General features: G+C 44.3%; 1 protein-coding gene across 4 annotated transcripts; it reads right to left on the bottom strand.

Annotated features, from left to right (window-relative positions):
* Positions 1–719: 719 nt before the first annotated feature.
* On the bottom strand, positions 720–24188 carry NFYC (nuclear transcription factor Y subunit gamma). 4 transcript variants are annotated; one of them, XM_053454748.1, is made up of 10 exons: positions 23977–24188; positions 6458–6567; positions 6173–6244; positions 5771–5884; positions 5175–5270; positions 3346–3516; positions 2911–3069; positions 2230–2337; positions 1816–1875; positions 720–1736 (listed from the first exon to the last, which is right to left on the bottom strand). In XM_053454748.1, the coding sequence occupies exons 2-10, from the start codon at positions 6557–6559 to the stop codon at positions 1617–1619; spliced, it is 1002 nt and encodes a 333-aa protein (XP_053310723.1). In that variant the 5' UTR covers positions 6560–6567; positions 23977–24188; the 3' UTR covers positions 720–1616. The 4 variants fall into 4 exon arrangements, with proteins under 4 accessions (XP_053310723.1, XP_053310724.1, XP_053310722.1 ...); XM_053454749.1 differs by lacking the exon at positions 23977–24188 and adding an exon at positions 16189–16318; XM_053454747.1 differs by lacking the exon at positions 23977–24188 and adding an exon at positions 15963–16166 and having other exon boundaries at positions 6173–6241.
* Between the last annotated feature and the right edge of the window lie 330 nt (positions 24189–24518).

The raw sequence follows: 24518 nt of genomic DNA, 5'->3' as shown, positions 1-24518 counted from the left end.
CTCAGAATGTATAGTTCCACGGGGGAGGCGATTTTCTTGAAACCGTCTATGATATTACGGCAGAAGCAGCCCATTGGGTTGCACCTTCAATGAAATCGGCGAGGCTGGCCTTTAGACGCGCACAGACTACGAGCTGTGTAATTAGATAAGTAATGTTTTTCGTCCACTTATTGAAGGTTCATTAAAAAATATTTTTGTAAATCACAATGACAATTGACAATTTCATTTGTTTTGCATCAAACTAGTAATAACACTGGGGTTTATTCACTAAAGGAGGAGTCTGTACATGGTTTGTACTTGGTTTCACTGTAAATTATAAAGGTCCATGCCCAATACACCTCTGCAGCAGGAAGATCTTGGTTGGTCCTGTATAATGTATAGTTAAATCAGTGTGATTGCTCCATTCTGCTCACGTGTTAAATTATGCTTCATGCAGGGCAAGCTCAGCAATTGTCCTGGAGAAACTTGGCAGTGTTGGCCCTTTGTAATAAATAGTAAAGTTTAAACCTCTACCGCAGTGAATATGCGCCCCATCTGTGAGCTTCCCCCAGCAATTACGCTACTTCCCAAAGAAACATAATACCCATGACACAAGCATCTTACAGAAACAATGGGAAGATCCACAAACGTATGATGTCAACATTGTTGCTTTTGGCCAAAATGGACACTTGTTGTAAGGAACCCCCCAAATTACACCTTAATGATAAGAGCTCTGTACGTTGTGCATGCTACCTTTTTAATGTGGTATAAGAAGAAAATAAAATCATGCATATCTAAAAAGGTTTGTTTATTGCTGTCTGTGTAGTTTTCATACATGCAATTGACGCAGACCAACGCAATACTTAAAAACAAAAAAAAAAGATGAAAAATATATATATAATAATAAAAAAAAATCCCAACATCATTCCTCCCGTATGTACTCAAAAGCCTATCTTGGCTCCCATCAGACAAATGGAAAGACACAATTTTCACCTTGGCAGTAATACAGGATGTATATTATTTCTGGCAATGCAGGTCTAGGAATCATGGCAGGTATGCGCGACTTATGGAAGGAAAGGTAAAACATCTGCCATCTAGACTGGGGTAGAACAAACATCTACAATATCGGACTGTACTTTGTGGGTCTTGCAAGGGGGTGGGGTGTGGAATCCCACAGGCAAAAAAAATGATAGTTGACAACAACCTGGCTGAAATCATATCTCAATAAAAACTTATCTTCAGAGAGATGGCGTGGCTTTGGATTTCAAAAGGACTTTGTAGTCTTCAGATGCTCCAGGGCACATGATAATATACCGGACAGCAACCGGACAAGGGAAAGCTATGGCTGGATGGTGTTTTCTGGACTACAAGATGGGGAAATCTACTCATTAGCGTGTGTTTACAATCCCTCTGCAAGGTGTGTTCAAATTATATCCGGCCTCTTCATAGGTTGATTTTTATTTATTTTGACCATGCAGACTGACTGGAGCCAAGCATGAATTGTAGACTAGGTGCCCTTTCATTCCAAACAGAGCCAGCAATACACCTGTTTGTGAACGTTAACACACGTGGGCACGTGCGTATAGGTGTTCATGGGTGTCTGTGCTCGATTTCCCTTTGTCCCCTTGTTCATGTTGTCAGTCTGTGGTGACCTGAGTAGCCTGTCCATCGGTGGCCTGGCCAGTTGACTGGATGAAGAGAGGCTGGGTGAGATCCTGCCCGGCAGGCATAGTGACTTGCTGAATCTGGTACAATTGCTGGAAAAAAACATCAGATTTACTCAAACACCAAGTCAAACAGAGTGGCCCAACCATAACAATCTATTTTAGGTCTTACCTGTCCGTCTGTGAACTGGCTGAACTGTTGCTGCCCTTGCTGGACATCTGCCTGTGTGATCTAAAAGAAAGATGGAGATCTGGGTAAGACGTTCTCCTGAGTTGCTGCTAGCCTTTCATATTTAGCAAAGCTCTGAATTATACAACATACACCCAGCATTTTCCCACCATATGTACCTCAGTAAAATCCACATTTTCCCTACATTCATCGCTGGCCCAAAACAGGGGGCTACCTTCCGCACTCAGTGGCAGGCAAATGTAATTAAGACAAATAAGTCCAGCGGTTGACTGGATCCATCATAAGATACTAGATGCCATCTCAGGAGAATGCTCAGTATTGCAGATGCACAATGGGTGCACATGCTGCCTACAGTGTACTGCCTTCGCAAGGAATCACCGTTTGGAATACACGTACCTGTTGTGCATTGGCTGTTAGGGTCTGGATCTGTCCCTGCACAACCTGTGTTCCGGAAACCGGCTGGGCCAGGCGTATGTACTGCAGCTGTCCTGTGTTGAGTTGTACCTTGAAAACAGATGTTTGGTTTAAATCACACCAAGAGCCAACATTTCTTAGCACTTCTATGAGAAGCAAGTTATTTTTCTAGCATTAGCATGTGATTTCAGACAGCTGCACACCTACCATGTGTATGTTACCAAGGCCCAATGTACCAAGACTAGGGTCTTGATCAGTCCCAGATCTAGTCTTAGATTCAGGATAGCTTTATACCTATACCACGCATGTTTAAATTCCCATTTCAAGCATATAAAAGAAAATGTTCAACTCAAAACGTTCAGCTCAGTGTGGCGTTTAAGCAGGTAACTTCATCCAATACATAATACATGTCTGACAACGATGGCAGCCTCAAGATCTGCAGCTAAAAGGAAGTTTTTTGGAACAAAATGACAAAAGCCAGGTTTTTGTCAATGTGAACCTACATGACTGCATACAGCAATGTATTTTATGTATATATTTTAAATAATACATCAGAAACACCAGATAGATTCCAGCTACAATTTATTAGGCTGAATAATAGAAAAAAGAAGTGAGAATTATTTTCCTGCTAAGCTTAGAGATGAGAAGTAAGAAGGTGCTCACCGGTATCTGTTGGATCTCTCCTGTGTTGGTGATGATCTGCTGCATGACCTGCATCGTCTGCCCCGCTCCACTCTGTCCTTGCTGGCCTTGTCCCTGCGGCTGGGCTTGCACTATCTGCACTTGCTGTCCCTCGCCAACCTGCATAGTGACCGGCGTACTCTGCAAAACAACAAGGAAACGGGGCTTAAAATCACGCTGGCAGAAACAGCTTTTGCAACAACAAAAAAAAAAAAAAAATCGTTTTTGGTGGATTTGTCAAGGAAGGCCAGAAAAATGTTCAACTGTTCTAAGCGTGGTAAATTGGCTAGCAGAAAGCACGATACAAATGCAGTACTCTATTAATAGGGCTGGAAGCTTAAGACGGTTGAGTGATAATACCCTCCTCTGGGATTTATCACATGTAGCGTGTATGCGTCAGTACGATATTTGGCTAACCTGTCCTTGCTGTGGCTGGGCGATTATAATCTGGCCAGGCTGGAGTGTGGTGGTAGAGGATGTAGTCTGCTGTCCAGCCGTCTGTCCTTGGACTTGCACAGCTGGCTGCTGGGCCAGAGTGAAATAGTACTGGACGGGTTCCGCCGGGGTCACGGCTTGTCGTACCTCTTCCTGTGCGGAGGCGAAACAGATCACATTGCTGTAACTCACAAACACCAGACGTTTCTTTAGTCCCATCGGCATCTGCCCCGGCCTGCTTTGCCATTTATTGACTGAAGTCAAATATTAAAATATTATTTCGCTTACAAAGCAAGTTACGGATCAGAATGCGTACGTACGTGCCGACGCCAGCCCTCTCCCATAAACAATGATTAACAAGAAGAATATAACACTGTAAATTTGGCTCAGTGTTCATTTAATATGGTGGTGGATATTACAATTTCCATATTTCAATGCTGGCAATCCTTTAGCACAGGCTAAAGGAAAATAGCGGCTGCAAAGAAGTTGTTTCACAAAGAACAAACCCGGTTCTCGGATGCGACGCTGTGCCGATTACAACCAGGTACATCACTAAGCATCTTCGCTTTTTCCTGGAACCTGGTGTGCCAGCTACTCCATGGCAGAGGGAGTAAACACCCTGCTCCCAGCCACCTTATGTTCACAGCTGAGAGTGTAGGATGTTTACAATCACTGCATCACGGCCATCATCGAAACGTGCATGCGCGGCTCCCGCCTCCTACAGAAGGTATGAACGTGCTCTTTGTGAAGGCGAAACAAAGGACGCATGAAAGCTTTACCTGCCAGCCGTGCATCCGTGGCTGGCAGGAACCCAAACCTTCCTCATAATGCTTCCGATTGTGATTTTTCTCTTTTCGGTGCTTCTTGCTTATCTGCAATATCCTTTCCACAGGTGGGGGAAGCAAAGCTGTATCTGGCTCCGGGAAGGAATAACGCTGGTGTCACGCTGCGCTAGAAACGTAATATTTCCCAAATCCACGCGAAATTGTGAAATTTGTCTGAAGGAATCAACTCTTAATTACTTACGATTTGGACGATTCACACTGTTCTTGCGTATATTTACATATTTAGATTTAAAAAAGCATTACAGGGAGCTCCGCAGCACTGACTGCGCCCCTCTAGAGACAAACTTTAAAATGTGAATCTACGTGTATTCAAGCACATAACAGTCACGTTCCATTTCTACATACAGGTACACACACACACACACACACACAGGCTTAACGAGTGAATGCCATCAGCTCCCCTTTCAGGGGAATCACGCTCGCTGGCTCAATTAAATAGCGGCCCGAAGAGGGTCCGGACTGGGTAAGAGAGTACTTATACTTGGGATAGGCACCTCCTCTGAGCTCTGGGCAGATGTCCCAGTGTGAAGGGGATGCCAGGAAACATTCGGAGATGTCTAACGGTGATGCAACCGGACTGTCCAGGGACTCTGGCGGAAACCCAGCTAGGGCCGGGGCAATCTCTTAACCCTGAAACCAGATCTCGTAAAGAGGAGTGTAGTAGCCAGCAGCTGTAAACATCCGACTGAAAGCTCCTTTAACAGTTTCACAGCTTCCAGTCAAGGATGTTTACAGAGACAGACCACCAGAACATGTATGAGCTAGATGGAGTTTATGCGATTCCTCCTAGATTGATACAAGAGGTATTAAGCCACCTTTCCATAGAGTTGCTACTGGACTTCTCTGTGATAAATAATCAGCTCCACGGGGTACTTAAAATTATACAGGGCCTCACAGCTTGATGGCGGGCCACAACATATCGGCCACTCTAGTAGGCATTTTCTTTCTAGCATATGGTGCACGTACCTGCCGCTTTGGAGGTTTTAATTCATCCCTAGGAACAATGTCAATTAGGAAATCAAACTGATCGAACTTTGTGATGGCCATTGCAATGTCATTACGCTGGAATGAGAGAGGAAAAAAGTCAGGAAGAACGAATCAAGCAATCCTTTAAAATATCATTATATTATATAGCAAAGCAATACCTTAATATTATCTCAAACAACAAAACTGACTGTAAGCATAGTAATGCATGTTACATGAGAATTCAGCTCCCTTGGTGTGAAGCTTTAGATTAGCTTCCCAGACTACCCCCGTCTTAAGCCAATACGAATTTAAACATACATGTCTTTTACCACACCATCAAAAAAGGATGATTACAATCCTTTACTACAGGTGGGGAAATTTACTTTATCTGTATTTATACACATATCTCTGAAGTGTTGCAATGTATCACCAAGGGGAAATAACGAAACCTTTTGATGACGCAGTTTAGATGTAACTGAACAGAATCTGTTTCTATCCCTAATCCAAACTACTAACTAGTAAAAGCACGAATGGACAGTTAATCTGCGGACACCGCTACTGCAATGAACAGCCGCGGAGACAGACGATGTATTTACCTGCAGCGTTCTCCTCTTGTTGTCTTCTGTGTGGATCCAGGCACGCAGGGTTAGTTCGGTTATAAAAATCTGAGCAGCTTTGGCAAAAAGAACCGGAGCTTCAGCGCTGATCATCTGAAACAGGGGAGACAGAGCCACAACACAGAGATGAGGCCTGACAGTAATGCGAAGTTATCTTCTCTGAACTATTCGGTCCAACATTGAATGCCCAGAAGGGTCAACGATTCTACTGGTTTGAAAAGTTCTGCAACTCCCAAGCCAAGCTTGAGAAGCATTTGTACAATACATTCCCCAATCCTGATGCCCTGAACACGTATTTTATAATGAACGGGCACGACTGTCAATGCAAAGGGTTTTTGATAGAGAAGTAAAAATCAGCATTTCGGGTTTTATGTATTTTACCTTTACGTCTTCATCGAGTTTCATGATTTTTTTGATGCGAGCGAGAGGTAGCTCCTGAACTCTAAAATCCTTCTGGGAAGACACAAAAAATGTACCATCAATTCGGTAATTTATATTAAAGTGGCCCGAACGTTAGATTGAATCTTTGTATCTAATACACCATTATAAAATGTACCAACTATATAGAGTTCAATCAGTTGCATTAATCTTCGTGTAGTCGGACTTGTAGCCAACAATTGGATCAATTTCTTTATAACCACCACCATAACAACAAGAGCTACTCACCACTGTTAGATTGCGAATGTCGTCCATGACCCTTGGCCAGAACGACTGCAGGCTCTGCTGAGCATCACTACTGCCACCGCCAAATCCCCCATCTGTGGACATGTTTACACCTGCAAAGAAAATAAACAATACATAGAAGTTAAGAATCTGCTGAAAGCTATGCCATTTTAAAAGCTTGCAGTCAAGCCATGCCTGCGATGCGCTAGAAGACGGTAACAAAGGAATCATTCAGAAAGTATCTTCTTCACACACGAGGAACGGAGGGAAAAGGAAGCTCTGATGGCAATGTCCAGAATCACAGCCAGTTCCTTTTCCATTCCTTTTTTTAATGTATACTTAAATAAAAATAAAGCCTTAAGTGTTATCACTAGCCTGATTTTACTAGAACATGTATACATTTGCAGCAGACAGTGGCAATAATCTGGCAAGCCTCTGTATACGGGATTACATTACCCGGCGCGTACCGTTTCCCAGCCATGAATTACACTTAAAATGGTATAGAGCTGGCTGAAAAACAGTGCTGTGTGATGCAACAAGCACAAAGCCGAGCGTTAAAAGAAAATCGAAATTATTTTACGGTTCTTTATGATGTCTTTTTTTTTTTTTTTACACATTAATGCTATATTCAGGGTGGAAAAATCTCCTCACCGAGACAGGAAAAAAAAAAAAAGTAGGCCAGCAGAAGGCATCACACAAAGGTCATATTGAAATACAGAAAGAAGGGCCTGTTCAAGAAATCAAAGCCCCTACCGCCCGGCCCACAGAGGCAAGAGCGCAAGGCCGGTGTCGCCACAGATCTCCATGCAGAACGCTCAGGGCTCGTATACAGCGTCACATTCGCTAGGATGGAATGCCTACTGAGCATGTGCAAGAAGCATACAGAAAAAACCACCAAAGATTTACTACTAGTTTTTAAAGCTAATGTACAAGTTTATATTTAAAATAGTGCTAGCCTTGGCATAATAGACAGCCAAGTATTAGCCATCCGTACGCGCTCCAGTTCTGCTCTGTTACAACACAAACATCCTGACCGTTCACCGTACTGCCTGCGGTAAATAATGGAACGGCTCGGTCTTAATCACCTGGTCTGACTAATTAAAGACCATGGGCATGAACAGGTTGCCCTTAAACCCATTAAAGACAACGCATTGTGAGCCCGTACATGTACGGGCTTTGCCGTGAAGGGGTTAAATTCATTATACGGGCCTCCGTGTACACTCTTCCTTTAAGTATCACTAGCTCACAATATGGCAATCTCATCCGAGGCAACACTTAATTTATGCAATCCTTCTCAGTGTTATTTACAGCCACTAACTCAGCCAGGAACCAGTAACGAGGACGCAATTCGTCAGATTCTAAAAATACCTCGTATGTTCTCCTTAAAGCATTAACGAAACCTTTAAACAGCTTGTGACACACGCCAAACGCACTCGCCGCCGCCGATCAGAGATGGCGTGCAGCTAAATTTGGCTCCACTCTGCGAGTTTTGGATTCTGTGATCTCCGACCGGCATAAGAGAACCTCAGGACCCCAAACATTCGACAGCGTTGCTCAACCGCGCGTCTGACAGCCAATTATAGATGGAAATAAAAGGAGCCCTGCTTATACACTTGTGGTGAAAGAGCAGAAAACACTCGTAAGAGGCAGATTTGTTCCGGCTGAAACGCCGATTCCCGAGGAGAAAGGAAATCGAGCTGATACGGGAAAGAGCCAAATCAATTGAGAATAAGAAACGGCTGGAAATCGTTTAGCCGCAGACGGCCGTACCTTCTGCTCCGGTCATTGTACATGAATCACAACGGCCGCCTTCATAGAACCATTAGTTGGACTCATTGGTTTATAAACAGCGTAATTGTTTTGGAGACAGTTAACTTAAAAAGCAACCGTAGCCTCGCGTGACCCAACCTGCACATCCACTCAGCTTCCGGTCCTGACGTTATCTTTCAATATAGGTTGGCTGGACCAACTAACCATCATAGGCACTTTTAAGCAAACCCTTTTTTGTGTTCCCGCTTGAAATGCGTGAGAGTATTACGCATTGGTCTCTTTCCCTGCTGCCACGCTGCTTGGTTGGCTTGAGATGTGTCCAGAGGAACATACGTTCTGCTGCCTGCTCCCACGTGGAACGCAGGGCAAGTCGGATGCGGCAGCCCCCAGCGTGCAGAAAAGGCTCCGATTTAAAATAAGACCATTCACTAAATGGACACAATTATTTTGGTTTTCTGTCAGCAGAGGGCGCAAATTACATATTGTTCCAAAAGGTGACAAATGTATATGATAAATCCTTGATAGCATTTGACGGCTGAGGGCCCTTTACATTTTTTGGAAATGCAGGGGGCTTCTGTAGAATCCTCCCTATTTAATTAATTTGCTCTTTTCCCCACCGCCATGCTTTTTTGCATGTAGAAGACGTGTTCAGCCAAAGACCCCTCCATGCACGCGATATATTGACTGCCTGGCAGCTTCAGACTCCCAGTGATATCAATGGAAGCGCTTTCCTTCCACATACACCGAGGAGGAGGAGGGGAGCGGCAGAAGCGAAATCAAGATTATATTCATTATATGAAAACAGTGGACCGAAGGGACCAAAACCCCAACTTCACCTATACATTTTGCTAGCCAATCTATAGCGGAATAAATATTCTAACTAAAGAAAGGTTTTGCCATTATGACAATGAATAATGGCTTTTATCTGCTGATAGGCATTCAAATAAATCAGTGCATTTAGTGGGAAGGGTCCTTCACAATTATGTATGATCTCTGTGCTTACAACTATACGTCATTCTCCCACATACAAATGATTTATTGTTTTATATAGCACCATCATATTCCATAGTGCTGTACAATGAGTGGACAGGACATAAGTAGTATCTAAAATAATTTGACTTACAGAAACAACAGGCGAGGAGGGCCCTGCTCAAAGAGCTTACAATCTAGAAGGAGTGAGGGTGTTTTATAAAAGAGGTACAAGTGCCATTGTTAGGGATGTGGAAGTGTCCTTAAAGAAGTGGGTCTTCAGAGACAGATAGATTGGATAGACCGGGGGAGGGCATTCCAGAGGATAGGGGCAGCCCTTGAGAAATGTAAGCGGGCATGAGAGCTAGAAAACAAAGTAGAGGACAGAAGGAGATCATTGGATGAGCGGAGAGACCGGTTAGGATTGTATTTAGAGATGAGTGAGGAGATGTAGGGAGGGGAACCGCAGTAAAGGGCTTTGAAAGTAAGAGTCAGGATTTTGAAATGAATCCTGAAGCGCACAGGCAGCCAGTGAAGAGACTGACAGAGGGGAGAGACGTTAGTAAAGCGATGGGAGAGGAAGATAAGTCTGGCAGCAGCATTCACGGTGGATTGTAGAGAGGTGAGACGGGTAAGACATGGTTACAATAATCAAAGCAGGAGATAATGAAGGCATGGATCTTGGTGGGCAGTGTTTAAGTTGAAGGCGACAGTTTTTGAGAGACTGAATGTGGCGGGTGAGAGGGGTCTTTAGCTCTTTAGTTGCCATTCATTCTCTGTGAAGTAAAATTGGTGGAAACATTCCCAAACATGCTGAATCCAATCTTAAATCACAGAAACAAGCCACCAATGTGCAAAATGGACCCAAAATATGAGGTTCATGGTTCAAAATCTCCTCACTGATCAACCTCTGATCAATCCTTCTGCAGTTGGATGATGTCTGAAGATGAGCTGAGGAGGGAAACTGTATATGAAATTACACGTAAGGTCACTATACAGGAGTTGTTTTATGAACACCTGGAAGTCCAAACGATCAGATGACGATCAATAATGGCAGCCTCCGGGTCTGCAGATAAATGCACTCTGTATACAGCACAGTATTTAATGCACTTTTTCCCTCATGAAACTTCCCCTTTAACAACTACAACTGTATTTGGATCTCAGATGCCCCAAAGCATCAGATCTCCGGTACAGCGGATCTCATCGCAGTGATCCGGTATTCTGATTCTGCATTGCCGGGGATTTTAGGAACGCTGCTTGCAGATATAAATATTTCACGCGAGTTATTAGGCAGGTAACCAGATGTGAAGCGCTCTTCTCCTAACTGCTTACGTTACAAGCAGACAACAGAACCCACAAATCTAAATATTATGAGATCTTATACAGCTGTAGTGTCATGGAAATCGGGAAGAGAAACATTTGGCCATTTAGGATATTTTAAGAAGAGTCCCAATTTCATATGGCGTTTCTTTAGTGAAAGGTGCGCTCCAGTCATCACATGTGTTTTAATGCATAGAAGTCCCCTTACATTTTTCAGATGTTTCCCCCTTGCAAACCCATGGGGGGGGGGAATTCTGCAGAAGTGTCCCAGATGCATTTGCCTCCCCCCCCCGCACTGCAGGTATTTGCTGTGGCAGGTGGTGGTCTAACAAGGAACGTCCCAGGTACCGCGAGGACTTTTATACGCCTCCTCCGAAAACGAGTAGCAGCCGCTATCCTATCTGGCTGACCAATCTTGCCTCCGATTGGCTGCTGGAATTCAAGGGGCTCGCTTTCCCACCTGTAGTGTTCACCGAACCGGCGCTGGAACCGACTGGAGGAGAGTCTGTCACACAACTCATGCACTGAAAAGAGGGGACGGGGCAAATGCAAATGGGAGGATTCTCCAGAACCCCATAAATTTGCAAAAGGGACTCCGTTAAAAATGTAAAAGGCTCACGCAGCTATCATGTGTATGACATCACACGATGTGTGATGATGCGAGTGTCATTACAAACTATGGGTTCAGTAAGACAAGGATGAGTCCAGACTGTCAACAGTCGGGACCTACTGGTATGCCCTGAGAGGTGCGGACGGGTTAAACCGGAAGACCTTAAAGGTAACTCCCCTTCTGCGATGTCAGAGATCGGCAACCGGAAAGGATAATGTAACATGCATGCCGTACTAGTACATAACACGAAGATCGAGGAAAGTTGGGGGGAACCCGTTTAATCGGGAAGAACACCTTTAAATCTGCTTTGAACGAATTGTGCTTGCGCTCTCTAGCGTAGTAAGCAAATACACCTTAGCAGATATGTCCTTTTATTCTTTTCTCGGGAGGTTTAGCCACATTAAACCAATACAGAAACCTGTAAGAAGCATTTCCAGCGCCTGCTTGTGTCTCATGTCAATAATTTCACACAGCCGAAAAAGGCTTTTGAGGAAGGTCATGGGCGGGCAGCGGTACCAGGAAAGATGTTTCTAACACAGCATTTAGTTAAACCATTAAATTACCGATAAGCCGTCTTCATCCACTTATCTGCGTTGCTGCTGGTGAGAAGAAGGTCCCACTATCTTTAGCTACATCCAAAATGCACTGCTTGCGATAAACAGCAGAAGGACACGCTCTCGCTCGCATGTTTGGTCAAACACACAGCTCCGGCTTACCAGCGCACAGGCACAGTATACTCAAGGAGCCCGGAGACCCCTGTGTGCATGCACAGAAAGAGCCTCCATTGATTTGGGCGTCTTCAGTGATTCATTCATTGGTAAGGCTGCATGGGGCACTAAACTGAACCTTTATATATAAAAAATATGCATGGCCCCCCCCGACTTATTCATCTGATTTGAATGACTAGTGAAAGTGATAGCGATGGAGGTAGGCTAACTGATAAAGGTGAGACAGCTAATTATGAAAATGTTGTGGCGAGGGAAATAAAATAGTCTCTCTCTCTCTCTATGAAAAGCTTTGATCGGTGATACAAAATTGTTACCATGACACACCTGCCCGTTTGGTGAATAAACACCACTGCCACGGACAGAGAGAGAAATATATTATATGTAATCGTGTGACCAGATACACACATACTAACAGACATGCTGACACAGCATCCAGCGCGCTGTACTAGGCTTCATCTGTCGTATGAATTTGAAGATTGTTTGGTACTTGAATATTTTGCGGCCACGCGGTTTAGGAGAAATATTACTGCAATGGTTTGGCGGTTGACTAGCTGAATTCTGTGATTGCTACCAAGGTTCATTTCACAGAATACCAAGTCTGAAAAACGTAACTTAAACACAGGTTGTTTTTTTTTAATGTAAATATTCTCCCATTCTGTAACAGGCGGGAGACACAAGGCACTATGATGAGAGAAACGCGCATTGCCGCGCACCATTACTGTCCGGGCGTACTTGGGAAAAGATACCAAGGGCCAGACCATGAATAGGGTGAGAAAGCAGTGTTACATGAGATTAGTAGTACCTCGTTCAGTGCATTGGATGTCTGCAAACGTAACGGCATCCGAACACACTAGCAAGTTCCAGAACGAAATGAATGCATATCAGTCTGCTAGACGGATGCTGGTGTGATTTTTATGCTCCCACTCCTGCTGCCCATACAAACCCACCGGACAAAATCAGTTCCCTTTGACTTCAACGAGAGTTCAACTCACATGGTGCAGCTTCCACAAGGTTGGCGGAAAAGTACTATTGTTTTATATAGTGCCACCCAATTCCGTAGCGCTGTACAACGGGGGGGGGGGTCTTAATTCCAAGAAGAAGAACCCACGCACACATGCTTTGACACAATTTTACAGACTAAAACGAAGAGTTGCGTAATACGTATTCAGGCAGTTGCGTATCGGCCATATTTGTTTGTTCTAGCTAGTTTACCTTAGCCGGTTATTATTGACAAACAGCCTGAATCCTTATGACATGGACTCGCGGTGTTAATTACCCAGCCATGAACTCTGGCTAATGAAAGCCTATTGAGAAATAGATTTCATTAGCATATTTCTGTCAATATTAACCTACATGACTGTATAGAGCACAGTATATCGGGCGCAATGAGATGGTTTTTCTCATGGGACTTCCCCTTTAAATCCAGTGGATGCCGAGATCTCCAAATGCGCCAAGAGACTTGATTCAATTCTATATAAAAGCTTGTTTATGGAGAACATCCAGAGTATAGTTGCTAAAAAAAACAGCTCATTCCAGATACAGCGATTTTTAGACATTGTTTCTGGCGTGCGCACAGACACACGTCATACTTAAAAGCCCATAATACTAAGTAAAACACGGGTGAAACATACTCCCACTCCACATCTGATCAGGAAACACAGCCAAAAACGCACAAGCCTCATGTAAAGGGACATCCAGCCATCACCTGGACTTTGATACGACGGCTGGGTGTCCCCTTTAAATTAACACGCATGTCCCCGTGCCAATGCATGTAGGGATTCACCATAACTCCCCGCCCCAATGCATTTGCCCTCGGCCCAGTTCTTTGGGCATCTGCTTGGCAGGGCGTGCGCACAGCAACTTATCAACCAGCTCCAGGATCAGAGGAACTAGCAAGATGTTTTGTGCGCATGCACAAGAAGTTCTCCCATTCATTTCAATGAGAGAATGTTCCTGGCTGTGATTGGCTGTTGAGGGCAGCCAAAGCCAGTATAAGAATAGTGACCATCGCTGAGGGAGCGCAGCACTCTCTCCTAGGGGTAGGTGGTTCATTTCAACAGCTAAGGAAGGTATACTGAAGAACTTTAATATGCATTGTTCAGTGGCGGGGCTGCATCGGACACTAGATACTTTAAAATCCAAATTCAATTTCGTTAAAAAGGTGACCACAAAGCAAACTAAGGCTGGATCGGTCAAAACAAAATGTATAATTCTGTGTGTAGAAATTAAATATTGCTTTGGGGTTTATTAACTAAAGGGGCACTTAGCAGGAGAGTCGGCATCTTCCTCACTTCGCTATTCATTATAACGGGCCATCCCTAGCAAATCTCTCTCATAAAGGTCTGAGCTGGCCCTGCATAATGCATAATTCAAATAGGTGAGGAGACTTTGGAAATCTCACCGATTTAACTATACATTATATGCCCCCAATATCCAAGCTCTAGCAGCAGCTCACCAGCGCTGGCCTTTCATGATGAATAAGGCCCTCTGTATTAAAATGATCGTTCAGTACCGATGGACCAGCGCATAGAACCGGTAGGCACTGGTTCAGTTGTGACCAATAGCCAACCCATGTAAAGTTACAGCAATGTGTGTACCAATAAACATAGAAACTTAATGGATCACGGCGTTCACCGGCCAAGGGTGACGCCATTCAGATGTTACAGATAAGTTTATTGGAATTTTTTTTTTTTCTCATAGCCAATGGATTTGAACATGTTATACGAGTGGAAATTTCCAGTGCTGTGTTGTGTTGTGTAGGTACAAACCAAGAGACAAGTTGGTGAAGGAAGTTACGGGTGACACAAGGTCAGCTTAACCCCACCGGTTATCTGCAGCATTTGCATTGCATTAAGAAGATTTAAACCCCCCCCCGTTTCATCCTTTGTCATTAGGTGATCATTACTGAAAGGAAAACAAAACAAAAAAACCTTCATTGATCTAAATGTCAAATATGTGTAACAGGAGTTGTTGGTCTCAGGACAGACTAGAGGATGATATAGCTCACCAGACACACATGCATATATTTAGCACGCACCGCTTGCTAGTGTTGTGGGATACGGCTGCATTCTTTCCTAAGCTGCTTTTTACACTCTTTGAGGCCACACAAACAAAGTTTGTCCTTCATTCTCCTAAACTCCAAGGCAGCAAGCCTCTCAAGGTCACGTTGGCCGAAGAAGGCCTCGTTCCAGCGGCGCGAACCGAAGAGACGGAGCTCAGATGCAGCAAGGGAATAGACATGGTCGTGGAATGGAGATTTCTCCTCAGATGTGGCGAGCCCCCAGGTGGGAACGCTTTGCCCACACCAACCAGAGCATTGTGATCGTGGCCTGCAGAGCATTGCCGGCACAACTAACATTCCAATGACCTTCATACCTTATCTGCAAATCAAACCTGAATAAATCATCTCTTAGCCCAGCTACAATCTCCCGAGTTAGACTTTAAGGGTAACTGGCTGGTTCTTTAGACCAAGGCAGAAGACCCCAGAAGATGAATTTGCCTGCAGCAGCACAACACACTCTGACAACAGTAAGCAATCCACAGACAGGCACAACGTACTTAATGTACCAGCGCTCAGCAGCGAACACATTGTCACCAAACAGCTGTGCGCTGCGTACAATATCATTAGATCAACACTTTCACATAATGGTGTCAGAATACCAAGGCCCTTCGGCCCAAATGCATTGTAGTGGTTCTAAACAAACAGATTGAGGGAAAAAACCCCAAAACCAATCTAGATTACTATCCGATGAATTTCTGGAAATTCTAACCCTATACTATGAAAACAAAGACAAACAAGATAATAATCAGAATGGTTCACAAGCATCTGACCTCCTCCTCCCCGCATGCAGGACACTGCTGAACATTTCTTATATGCACTGAGAGATCATGTATATTCCGAGCACTTTGTACGCGTTCTTATCAATGATAATCTGCAGCACAAGATGGGTCTGGCAGAAAACACATCCGACGGAGCAAGAGGTGCAGCAGAAGGTATGTCAGGAATGTATAGGGGGCCATTTTCCTAGTCGGTGCAAACTTGGGATTCTCTAAGGAGATCAACTGTTACACACTTTCACACAGAAGAAAAAGAAACAAAATAAAAACTTACCGGCACCACAAGTGAAACGTAGGGGGGAGTCACATTTCCCGATGCTACAGGAAAGCTCAAGCATTTAGATTTTTCCCTTTCAGCTTCTCTCTCCCTGACCCTCCCCCCTCTCGGGAAAGAGAGAGAGAGAGGGAGAGAGAGAGAGAAAGGAAAAAAGGGGGAAGAAGAAAGGACAAAGGCATGAGGACATGGAAGGAAAGGGTTGTGGGTGATCCATTTCACAGACCGAGCTGACAAGAGCTGTTTCTTGAACAAACTCCTCGCCATTTCTCTTTGTCTTTCAGCTGACCCCTGTCTCAGGGAAAAACTCCCAAGTCTCCAATGAAAAATCCTGCAGCCTCCTTCCACTTTAACAGTCAAAGGCATTCAATCTAGCTTGCTACATGACACCAGGCCCCTCCTCTGCCGCGCTCCCATTGGCTAGCCCGTGTTATTTGAGGCTACTGTACGGCTGCCATAGGTGGACGATCTTATCAATCACCCCCCTTGTAACACTTCCTGTTTAAAGTTACCTTGAGATGAACAAGGGTCACACCGAGACACTTCACGTTCACCAAAATGCATTAACTCTTTGGGGAATAATAGCTTTTTTTTTTCCATTTTAAGTTGAGCCGACACCAAATTAGGGTTGATTTACTATGAATTTAAAAAAAAAAAAAAAAAAAAAGCAAAAAAATAGGTAATTCAAACACAGGCAGTTTAGATTAAAATAGATAAGCAGATTACTGTTAGAATAAAAAAAGAAAAGTATGCAAAAAAAGTGAGAAAAAAAAAGAGAAAGAACTGTAAGTATAGTAGGATTCTTATGTGCAGTGCATGGTTTCACGGCTGAAAGGGTTAAGCTGCCTCGGCATCCTGAAACCAGCTAACTCCAGAACATGCACACCTGAACGTACAAAACACTGCGCTTCGTTTCAGAATGCAGGTATTTACAGGAAGGTCACTCGGAACCCAAGGTCAAACCAAACGGTTACAGCAAAAAGACACAAAAAAATCTATTCCGTGCACCGAGCTCACTGCGCTCTCTCCTGCGTTAGGGGACCGGATCTCCCACTCAATAGGAGCACGACACAGGCGTACGTTTAATTCCCCACTTCCGCCCGTGGTGAATTTTTACACGCGCCCCTGGTTTTACTAGCCGTGTCGTCAAACTATTCAAGGAGGCCGAACTCGTGCAGAACTCAGCAGTTACGGAAGACACTGCCGAGTCCTACCAGAGCGAGAGAGCCGGGCAGACACACAAACAAGAGCCTCTTGGACCCGTTACTGGGGAAGAGATTTCTCCCTGGCTCCTGGGCTTTGGAGCGACATGCAGCTAAATGAAAAGGAACAAAGAGAAGCTTGTGACATTGATAATGCACTAAACTTACTGTCTAGCTGTGTTTTACTCCAGTATATGAATGAACGGGAGATTTAATGTGATTGTAGAAGGGGGAATGTAGGTGACCCTACAATTTAAATGGATGCCAAAAACTGCGTAACTCAATCACAAACCAGCCATTGCACCTGTTGTCTCTGTTAGTCAATTTGTTATGTTACATACTACTTGTTATGTCCTGTCTACCCATTGTACAGCACTACGGAATTTGATGGTGCTATATAAAACAACATATATAAAACAACATAATTATTAATAATATGAAATCAAGAATTTTGTCTCAAACAAGCACACCATGCAGAGACACAACCATGCCGCGTTCTTCCTATCCTATAAGGCAGGCCTTGTTGCCGTTACACGGAGCGGTCACGCTCCACGTTTACTGTTGTGCGCATGGGCTTCAATAACTCGTGTGTAGATCAAGGATTGTGTTTCACAGAGCAACGTGTAGAGCATTGAAACCAACGGACGTCTCAAAGCTTTATTAACCAATCACCGAGGGCCCTGACACGTAATGTTATAAAATGCCGTCCCTACACGGTCAATAAAGAAGAGTACAACAACAACAACTAGTAGAAATCATAATATCTATGTAGAATGTTAGAAAAACCCCATTTAGAGCTCGGAGGAGCCCACTGGTAAAGTCCACATGTTGGCCGAGCTGGGACAGGAGGAATGTAAGGATTACCAACTGAAGCAAGCCTTTAGCGGGCTGCTCTAGGGTTAAATCTCTAATATCTTGGGTTTCCCTGTTGAATTTTGTCAGCAGACAAGCACCACTTGTCCTGCCCATTCTAGATGGCCTAACTAAACAGTAACAAGGAGCAAATATGTGATCAGGGAGCTAGAGAGCTATGAGGAGCATTTCAAATATGAATTCCTTAAGCAAGTTGCATTGCATTATGCTTCGTAAATTGGCCAGACATGAAAGGGTTTGCTTAAAAAAAAAAAATAACCCCAGAGTCTTGTTTTAGCTTGAGGATTAAAGCATTTATTTGGATCCCGCTGTTACTGTGGCTAGAGACATTCACCAACCAGTCTGCCCTCTTCAGATGTGCTTCACTTAAAGAAGCTTTTCATGTCCAGGAAACCTCCTGGAAGCAAACATTCCTCGCAACAACACATGAAAAGAGACGAAGAACCATATTCCTTTGACAGAGCAGACACCCAAAATGCAACGGGCTCTCCTCCCAATTATACCTGCGGCTCGGCCGCCCAGCAGCGCCCCAGGAACCGAACTTCCCCTGTCCCAGGTTGAGTACAAGACGTTGAGGAGGTCAGTGTGGGGAGGTTTAAATAAATACTCTTTATCTTCACACCACAAGGCAGAAATAGCAATTTCACTGAACGTGTCTGTCGGTGAAACCTGATATTTTCGCTTATCTTCCCCAACTTTTGAAAGCATTAAGGGGCCGTGGAAATATTTGCGTCTCAGTCTAATAGGGCAGCTATGCTTTGCTGAACACAACACCAAAATAGGGAAAGAAAAGATTTCTTGCCGCTAAATCCCAAAAGCTTCGCTTTCACGGGAACTCGCAGGACACAAACAACCAAAGCTCCTGGCTTAAGGTAGCAAATTCAATCAGCCGCTTGCTGAATGGGGCTACTAGTTTGAAGCGTTCTTCGTTCCTACAGAAGCCATGAGCGCATCTACATCATAAACATTACGGACAGGGCTTTACGGCCGGGATTGGTATTATTCACAGAAGATTGTTAATTGGTTAGCAAGGTAAAGTCACAAATAATAAGCACGGAGACAGAAAATACACACAAAAAAAAAAAAAAAAAAAAAACTAATTTCCGAGCCGAATAAGATCCATAGGATAACCAGTAGCGATTACTGAGTGCCAACAGACTATCACTGTGTAATGAAGTGATACCAAATATAAAGAACATGTGATGGAAGGTGTGAAGCAGTCCTGCCGTCAGGGCTTCCAACCTAAATGCTGTCTTGAACCCGTAACATTAACAGTAAAGTGCGGAAAGAAGAAATTAAATGTCTGCACCATATTAATAAAAAAAAATGCAAGCGGATTGAAAATATACGCATTTATAAAGCAGCATGATGTGTGTTAAAAACAAAGTGTGAAGAGCTGAACATTATTAAACAGGTGAGGGGAGTTTCCAAGCCCTGTGACCGCTAAATATCCTAAAAAGAATCCAGCCCCGCACTTAGTGAAATAAATTCACATTAACAGCCGGCGCTTCGTATGTGGAATCACCAGGCTTGGTTTCCTTTTAGGATTTCTGGGTACGAGCACAAGGCAGCGATGATGAAATGCCAACGCCAAAAGTCCCTAAAACCCTGCTGCTTCAAGGGACGCGGACGCCGTGCATTTTACCTCAAACTATATAATGACAGTGAAATAAATACACACTTAACCCTTTCCTCGCCCCTCCTCAGCTATTTTTTGCTCAGGAGATGTGTTTAGTGACACCCGCACTGGCTCAGCAAACGTTGCCGGGGGGGTGGGGGGGCAGCCAATCAGCGACGAGCATTGACAGAAGTGCTTTTAAAGAATGCATAGTTAAGTACTAATAATGTGGTGTCAATTTAAGTCACGCTCTTGAAAAACATCCCCCCCCCATGTGCGAGGGTTGACAAGTCTGGCTGGGATTAAGTATCCAGCTATATAATATAGGAGGCAGTTAAAGCCCCCCCCCACACACACACACCATGATACTAATTAACACATACTAACATCCTTACACACACACACACTCTGTAACATGTGCACATACATGCTAACACGCACCTTGGACACAAGTCCAAAAATCACCGGACTCATAGAATTTCCAAGAATCTGTTATTGCCGCAGCTGCGGATCACATACACAGTTTTAGCACGTGGCAGTGCGGAGAAATTCCAGGTGTTATATACCGTTAAACTATGGATTACAGATACACAGGGCTTGCTGCGACTAACTAAAGGAACTGAACGACTGACCAGCGCGTACAATTTCACAACGGAGAGCAACTGTACTCAGAGACCTGAATATGGAGCGAGACGGCCCCTTTAATGACTAACCCATTTATTCACTATCGCTCCAGCAGGGATTACACTTAAATACTTGAAATGTTCAGCAGCGATCAAGACCGAGAAATCCTGCATACATTGCAGAACAAATCCGCACAGCCAGATGGGTGCATAGAAATTCCAACAGATATCATTCAAACGCATCTCTAGCAAAAGCAGGGCAGATTTAAATTTGCATTGCATTAGGAAAACTCTCTCTTTAGCCGTAATAAAGGCTGCAATCCAGCCACCACAGGCACTTTAACGCATAAATCCGAGTGATCCTTCAAACGTTCATGCTCTTCATTCTGTAGAACCCCCAATGCATCTGCCCCTTCACCCGGCCCCAGTCAATGCGCTGCAGGGGACGCGTTTGGTTGATGTACATTGTATTTAGGGGTCTAGAGCCCAGTGTGCACGTGAGGCTTTCCTGCTATGATTGACAGTGTAAGCAGCCAATCAGTGGCAAGACATTTCGGATCACAGCTCTAGCCTGGCTGTAACTATAGCCCAGTTTTATTTATTATTTTTTTGGAAGAATGTGTAATAAAGTTCCTCAGTGGCAGAAACACTAGACTGTCCTCTATTGTTTTTTTCTTTCTACATGGTGCATGGTCTTTCACCCCAAGAAATTGTCTTAGAACATGGTTTTATGCAACAGAAACCCTGGGTCTATCAGTGCTTCCAGAGATACTCTACCACCCCGTACACGGGCAATGTACACTTTTTGATGTTACACCCCATTCACGCACCAATACATTTTCCATGATGGCATTCCCACACATACACACACATACAGTGACGTTAAACAGATGTGTTCTTACAGGCGCAAGAAAAACCAACCGTGTACACACGACCCAATGAAAGCCTTTAGAAACATCCAAGTTTATTCATTTAGTGCAAACATTTAAAAATAAATATTTGTAGAAGTATAATCGCTTATATGGAAGTTATAGTAGTAAAATGGATCTGGCGGGGCGAGAAAAAAACCAAAAAAAAACACCAATTAGTCATTAGCGGCCTTTCACGTCATGCTCGGAGGTTCTCCTGGCACGGGGCGGGTGTTACAGATGATGTCTTGTTACTTCAGATCAAACAAAAGCATATATGCTCAAGGCTTGCTATAATCAGGGGAGACTAATTTGTTACGACAGCTAGCTAAGACTGGCCCGCAGCTCCCTGCGTGTGCCAGAAGCGAACATATTCCCCGCTGCGACCGCTTCCTCTCAGGTAGCGCGCCTGTTCATGTGATGCCACAGAAGTCAATACGCATTAGGGGGGTTGTTGATTTAACCCGTATGATGCTGGAGGGAAGCGCGATACGCTAGCCAAGGCCTAGAAAGCAAACATTTCTTTCGGCATCTCTGGGGAGGTCTCAGGGATTGGAGGCCAACGCAATGTGGATGAGCACTAAATCTAGCGAGCGAGCTCTACATACTGTATGCTCTTCCACCCGGAGACACCTTCTTATTATATTCCTTACTCGCTGCCACAATTCTAGATGGGCAACTCAATGATTTTCTCTTAGATCCGCGTCTGACAAAGTTCAGCAGTTCAACAGCAGACTTGGTAAGCAGATTAAGAGACAGGAATAGGTATGCGCTGTCATTGCCCTGACACAGCGGATACCGTCTCAATGACACAGTTGGGCATTTTTTAGGGTCTGGTGGGCATAATATCACCGTTTTCTGACCCCCCCAACGACTTGTGGACTGCGACCGACGCTGGTTCTGTAAATACTCATCACTGGTTTTTAGACAGACTTTAAGAGTCAGGGAAGCTTCAGATGATCAGGCAGGACATGGAGTCTCCTTTGATTTTATGTGTTCTTCATCCTTTGAATGGGATCTAGTTAAAGTAAGGCTGCGCATACGACGGAGTTATATATAAAACAATAATCGTTTTGTTGGGCAGGTGGTGAGAATGCGCACTGCATGACAGATCGAACAGTATTTGTCCTCCAAGTGCTCCCTTAAGGCGAATATTCCCTGCCCAATGTCCTCCATGAACAACGCTACCCCCGCGTGTTTAAACACACTGATAGATTGTAAGCTCACAAGAGGAACCTTGTTTCCTTCTCTACCAATATATCTTAACGCATGTTAGTCTTATTGTCAAACAATACATTGTCGGTTTTGACTGTCCTCATACGGCGCTCTATAAAGAAATAAAACCTTTGTTATTGTAACGGTATCGGGACATGCAAATAACCGGCTAGGACTCTATGCACGTATGGATTTCTTTCCGAGATTTTTAAGAGCGAATCTCACTACTGCATTCAAGCAGCATCCAAAAACCAAGAACAACCAACCAAAAGGAAATCTAACTGGAAAAGAACAGAAAAAGAGACACTAATTGGAGACGATACAACAAATGGTTCTTTACTGAGCCTTCCACACACCTGGAATGGTACACCTGTTTACTATTCTTTCCGTAACGTGACGGTTAATATTTTGGGCAATTCACGTGATTTACAGGAACATTTCCCATTATTATTTTTTATTGTTTTATATACATCGCCATCAAATTCCATAGCGCTGTACAATGGCTGGACAGGACATAAGCAGTATGTAACATAACAATTTGCACCTACGAGGACGATCACTCATGTATCGGCATGGACATTATCGGCGACTCCGCCAGAAATAACATTACACTACAATAGATCAAAATACACAGCGGGAAAAGTACCAGCGACCCCAAAATATATTAACATTTATTTATTAAGTGTCATTGTACATTGCAGGAAGAAATATTTCCTGGTGGCCATTTGAGGTAGAATTTGATGGCAGATAAAAGCCATCTGGCCCGTTTAGCCTGACCATTTTTCCTGATGTAAAGACCCAGAGTTTAATCAGTCCTTGGTCTCGTCTTAAGAGATGGTTGGCCATATGCCTATCCCATGCATGCTTACATTCCCTCACTGTATCAGCACTTCTGCTGAGAGGCCATTCCTTTTATCTACCACCCTCTTTTAAAAGAACTCGTGCAAGGACGTTTTCCTGTTTGGTGGTACATCACCGCTTACAGACAGAAAAGAATGCCTCTGAACAAATGGTTTCTGCTCACTGATCTCTAGTATAGCATACTGAAGAGTACTGTGTCATTTATAGAAAACGCAAATCCCCTGCCAAGTGCTCATTTCGGACCAATCACGAGCCAGGATCCTTTGGTTCCTATGGCGACTACCCCACATTTGCAGGTCACCTAAGAACCGCTCTCTATAAACAAGGCCTCTGTGATGATGCGAATCAGAGCAGATATGGAACCTGTGGTCTAATAACGGAGCGTGTGTCACCCTAAAGCGGTGCGTGCAGTGACACGAAGTCTGACTGCCTACACACCGACAGATAATCACGTTCCTCTCAGCCGCTTCTCCGCTACATTGTAGACTAGCGCCATATTCGTACCCGGTCACCCCCGCTTCCCCCTCCAATCTAGTCTGGTTTCCGGCCACACCGACCAATCAAACCGGTCAGGCTACGGCCTCCACCAATGAGCGAGGCCCGAGGCGGGGAGAGAAGCCTGAGACCGGTTCACGCCAACGGCATATAAGCTCTACCGTACCTTGACTTAACTGGGACTCCCTCCCCCACATGCTTAGTTGATAAATCACTTACCGACTGGATCACAACACACTCGAACCGACGCGGCGTAGTCCCTCCTTGTAGTCGCGGCCCACCCACAGCACGACTTAAACAATAGGTAACAGCAATGGGTCCTCTAAACGCCCAAACGGGGAAAGTCTTTAACCTACTCTGCGAGCTACGGGGGTACGAGGGGGAGGGGTCGGTGGGAACCGAATCAAGATGGCGGACGTAAGGAAAGCAAATTCCCGCCCACCACGGGAGTAATACTGCGCACGCGCTGAGCGTGGAAACCACGCCCAGGGCAAAACGTTCCAACCAATCGTCGCGGGAGGGGGGAAAAAGCTCGGCGTTTAGGTTCTACAGGACCTCTCCATAGCAACAAGACGTTGTGTTGCTGGCAAATAGAACATTCCTGCCAGTAATTGTAATGTCGGAACATATTTCGCAGCTGAAAAGTTTTACGCCGTGACATAGAGGGAAACGAAGTTATATTATGTCCGAGGAACGTTTAAATAAGCCGCCGCCGTGTGTTTTTTGTACTTACGTACAAGTATTCCTAATCACTAATTCAG

The sequence above is a fragment of the Spea bombifrons genome, chromosome 2 (genome assembly GCF_027358695.1).
Source record: "Spea bombifrons isolate aSpeBom1 chromosome 2, aSpeBom1.2.pri, whole genome shotgun sequence".
NCBI lineage: Eukaryota > Metazoa > Chordata > Amphibia > Anura > Pelobatidae > Spea > Spea bombifrons.
This window is presented reverse-complemented; position numbering and strand designations above follow the sequence as displayed.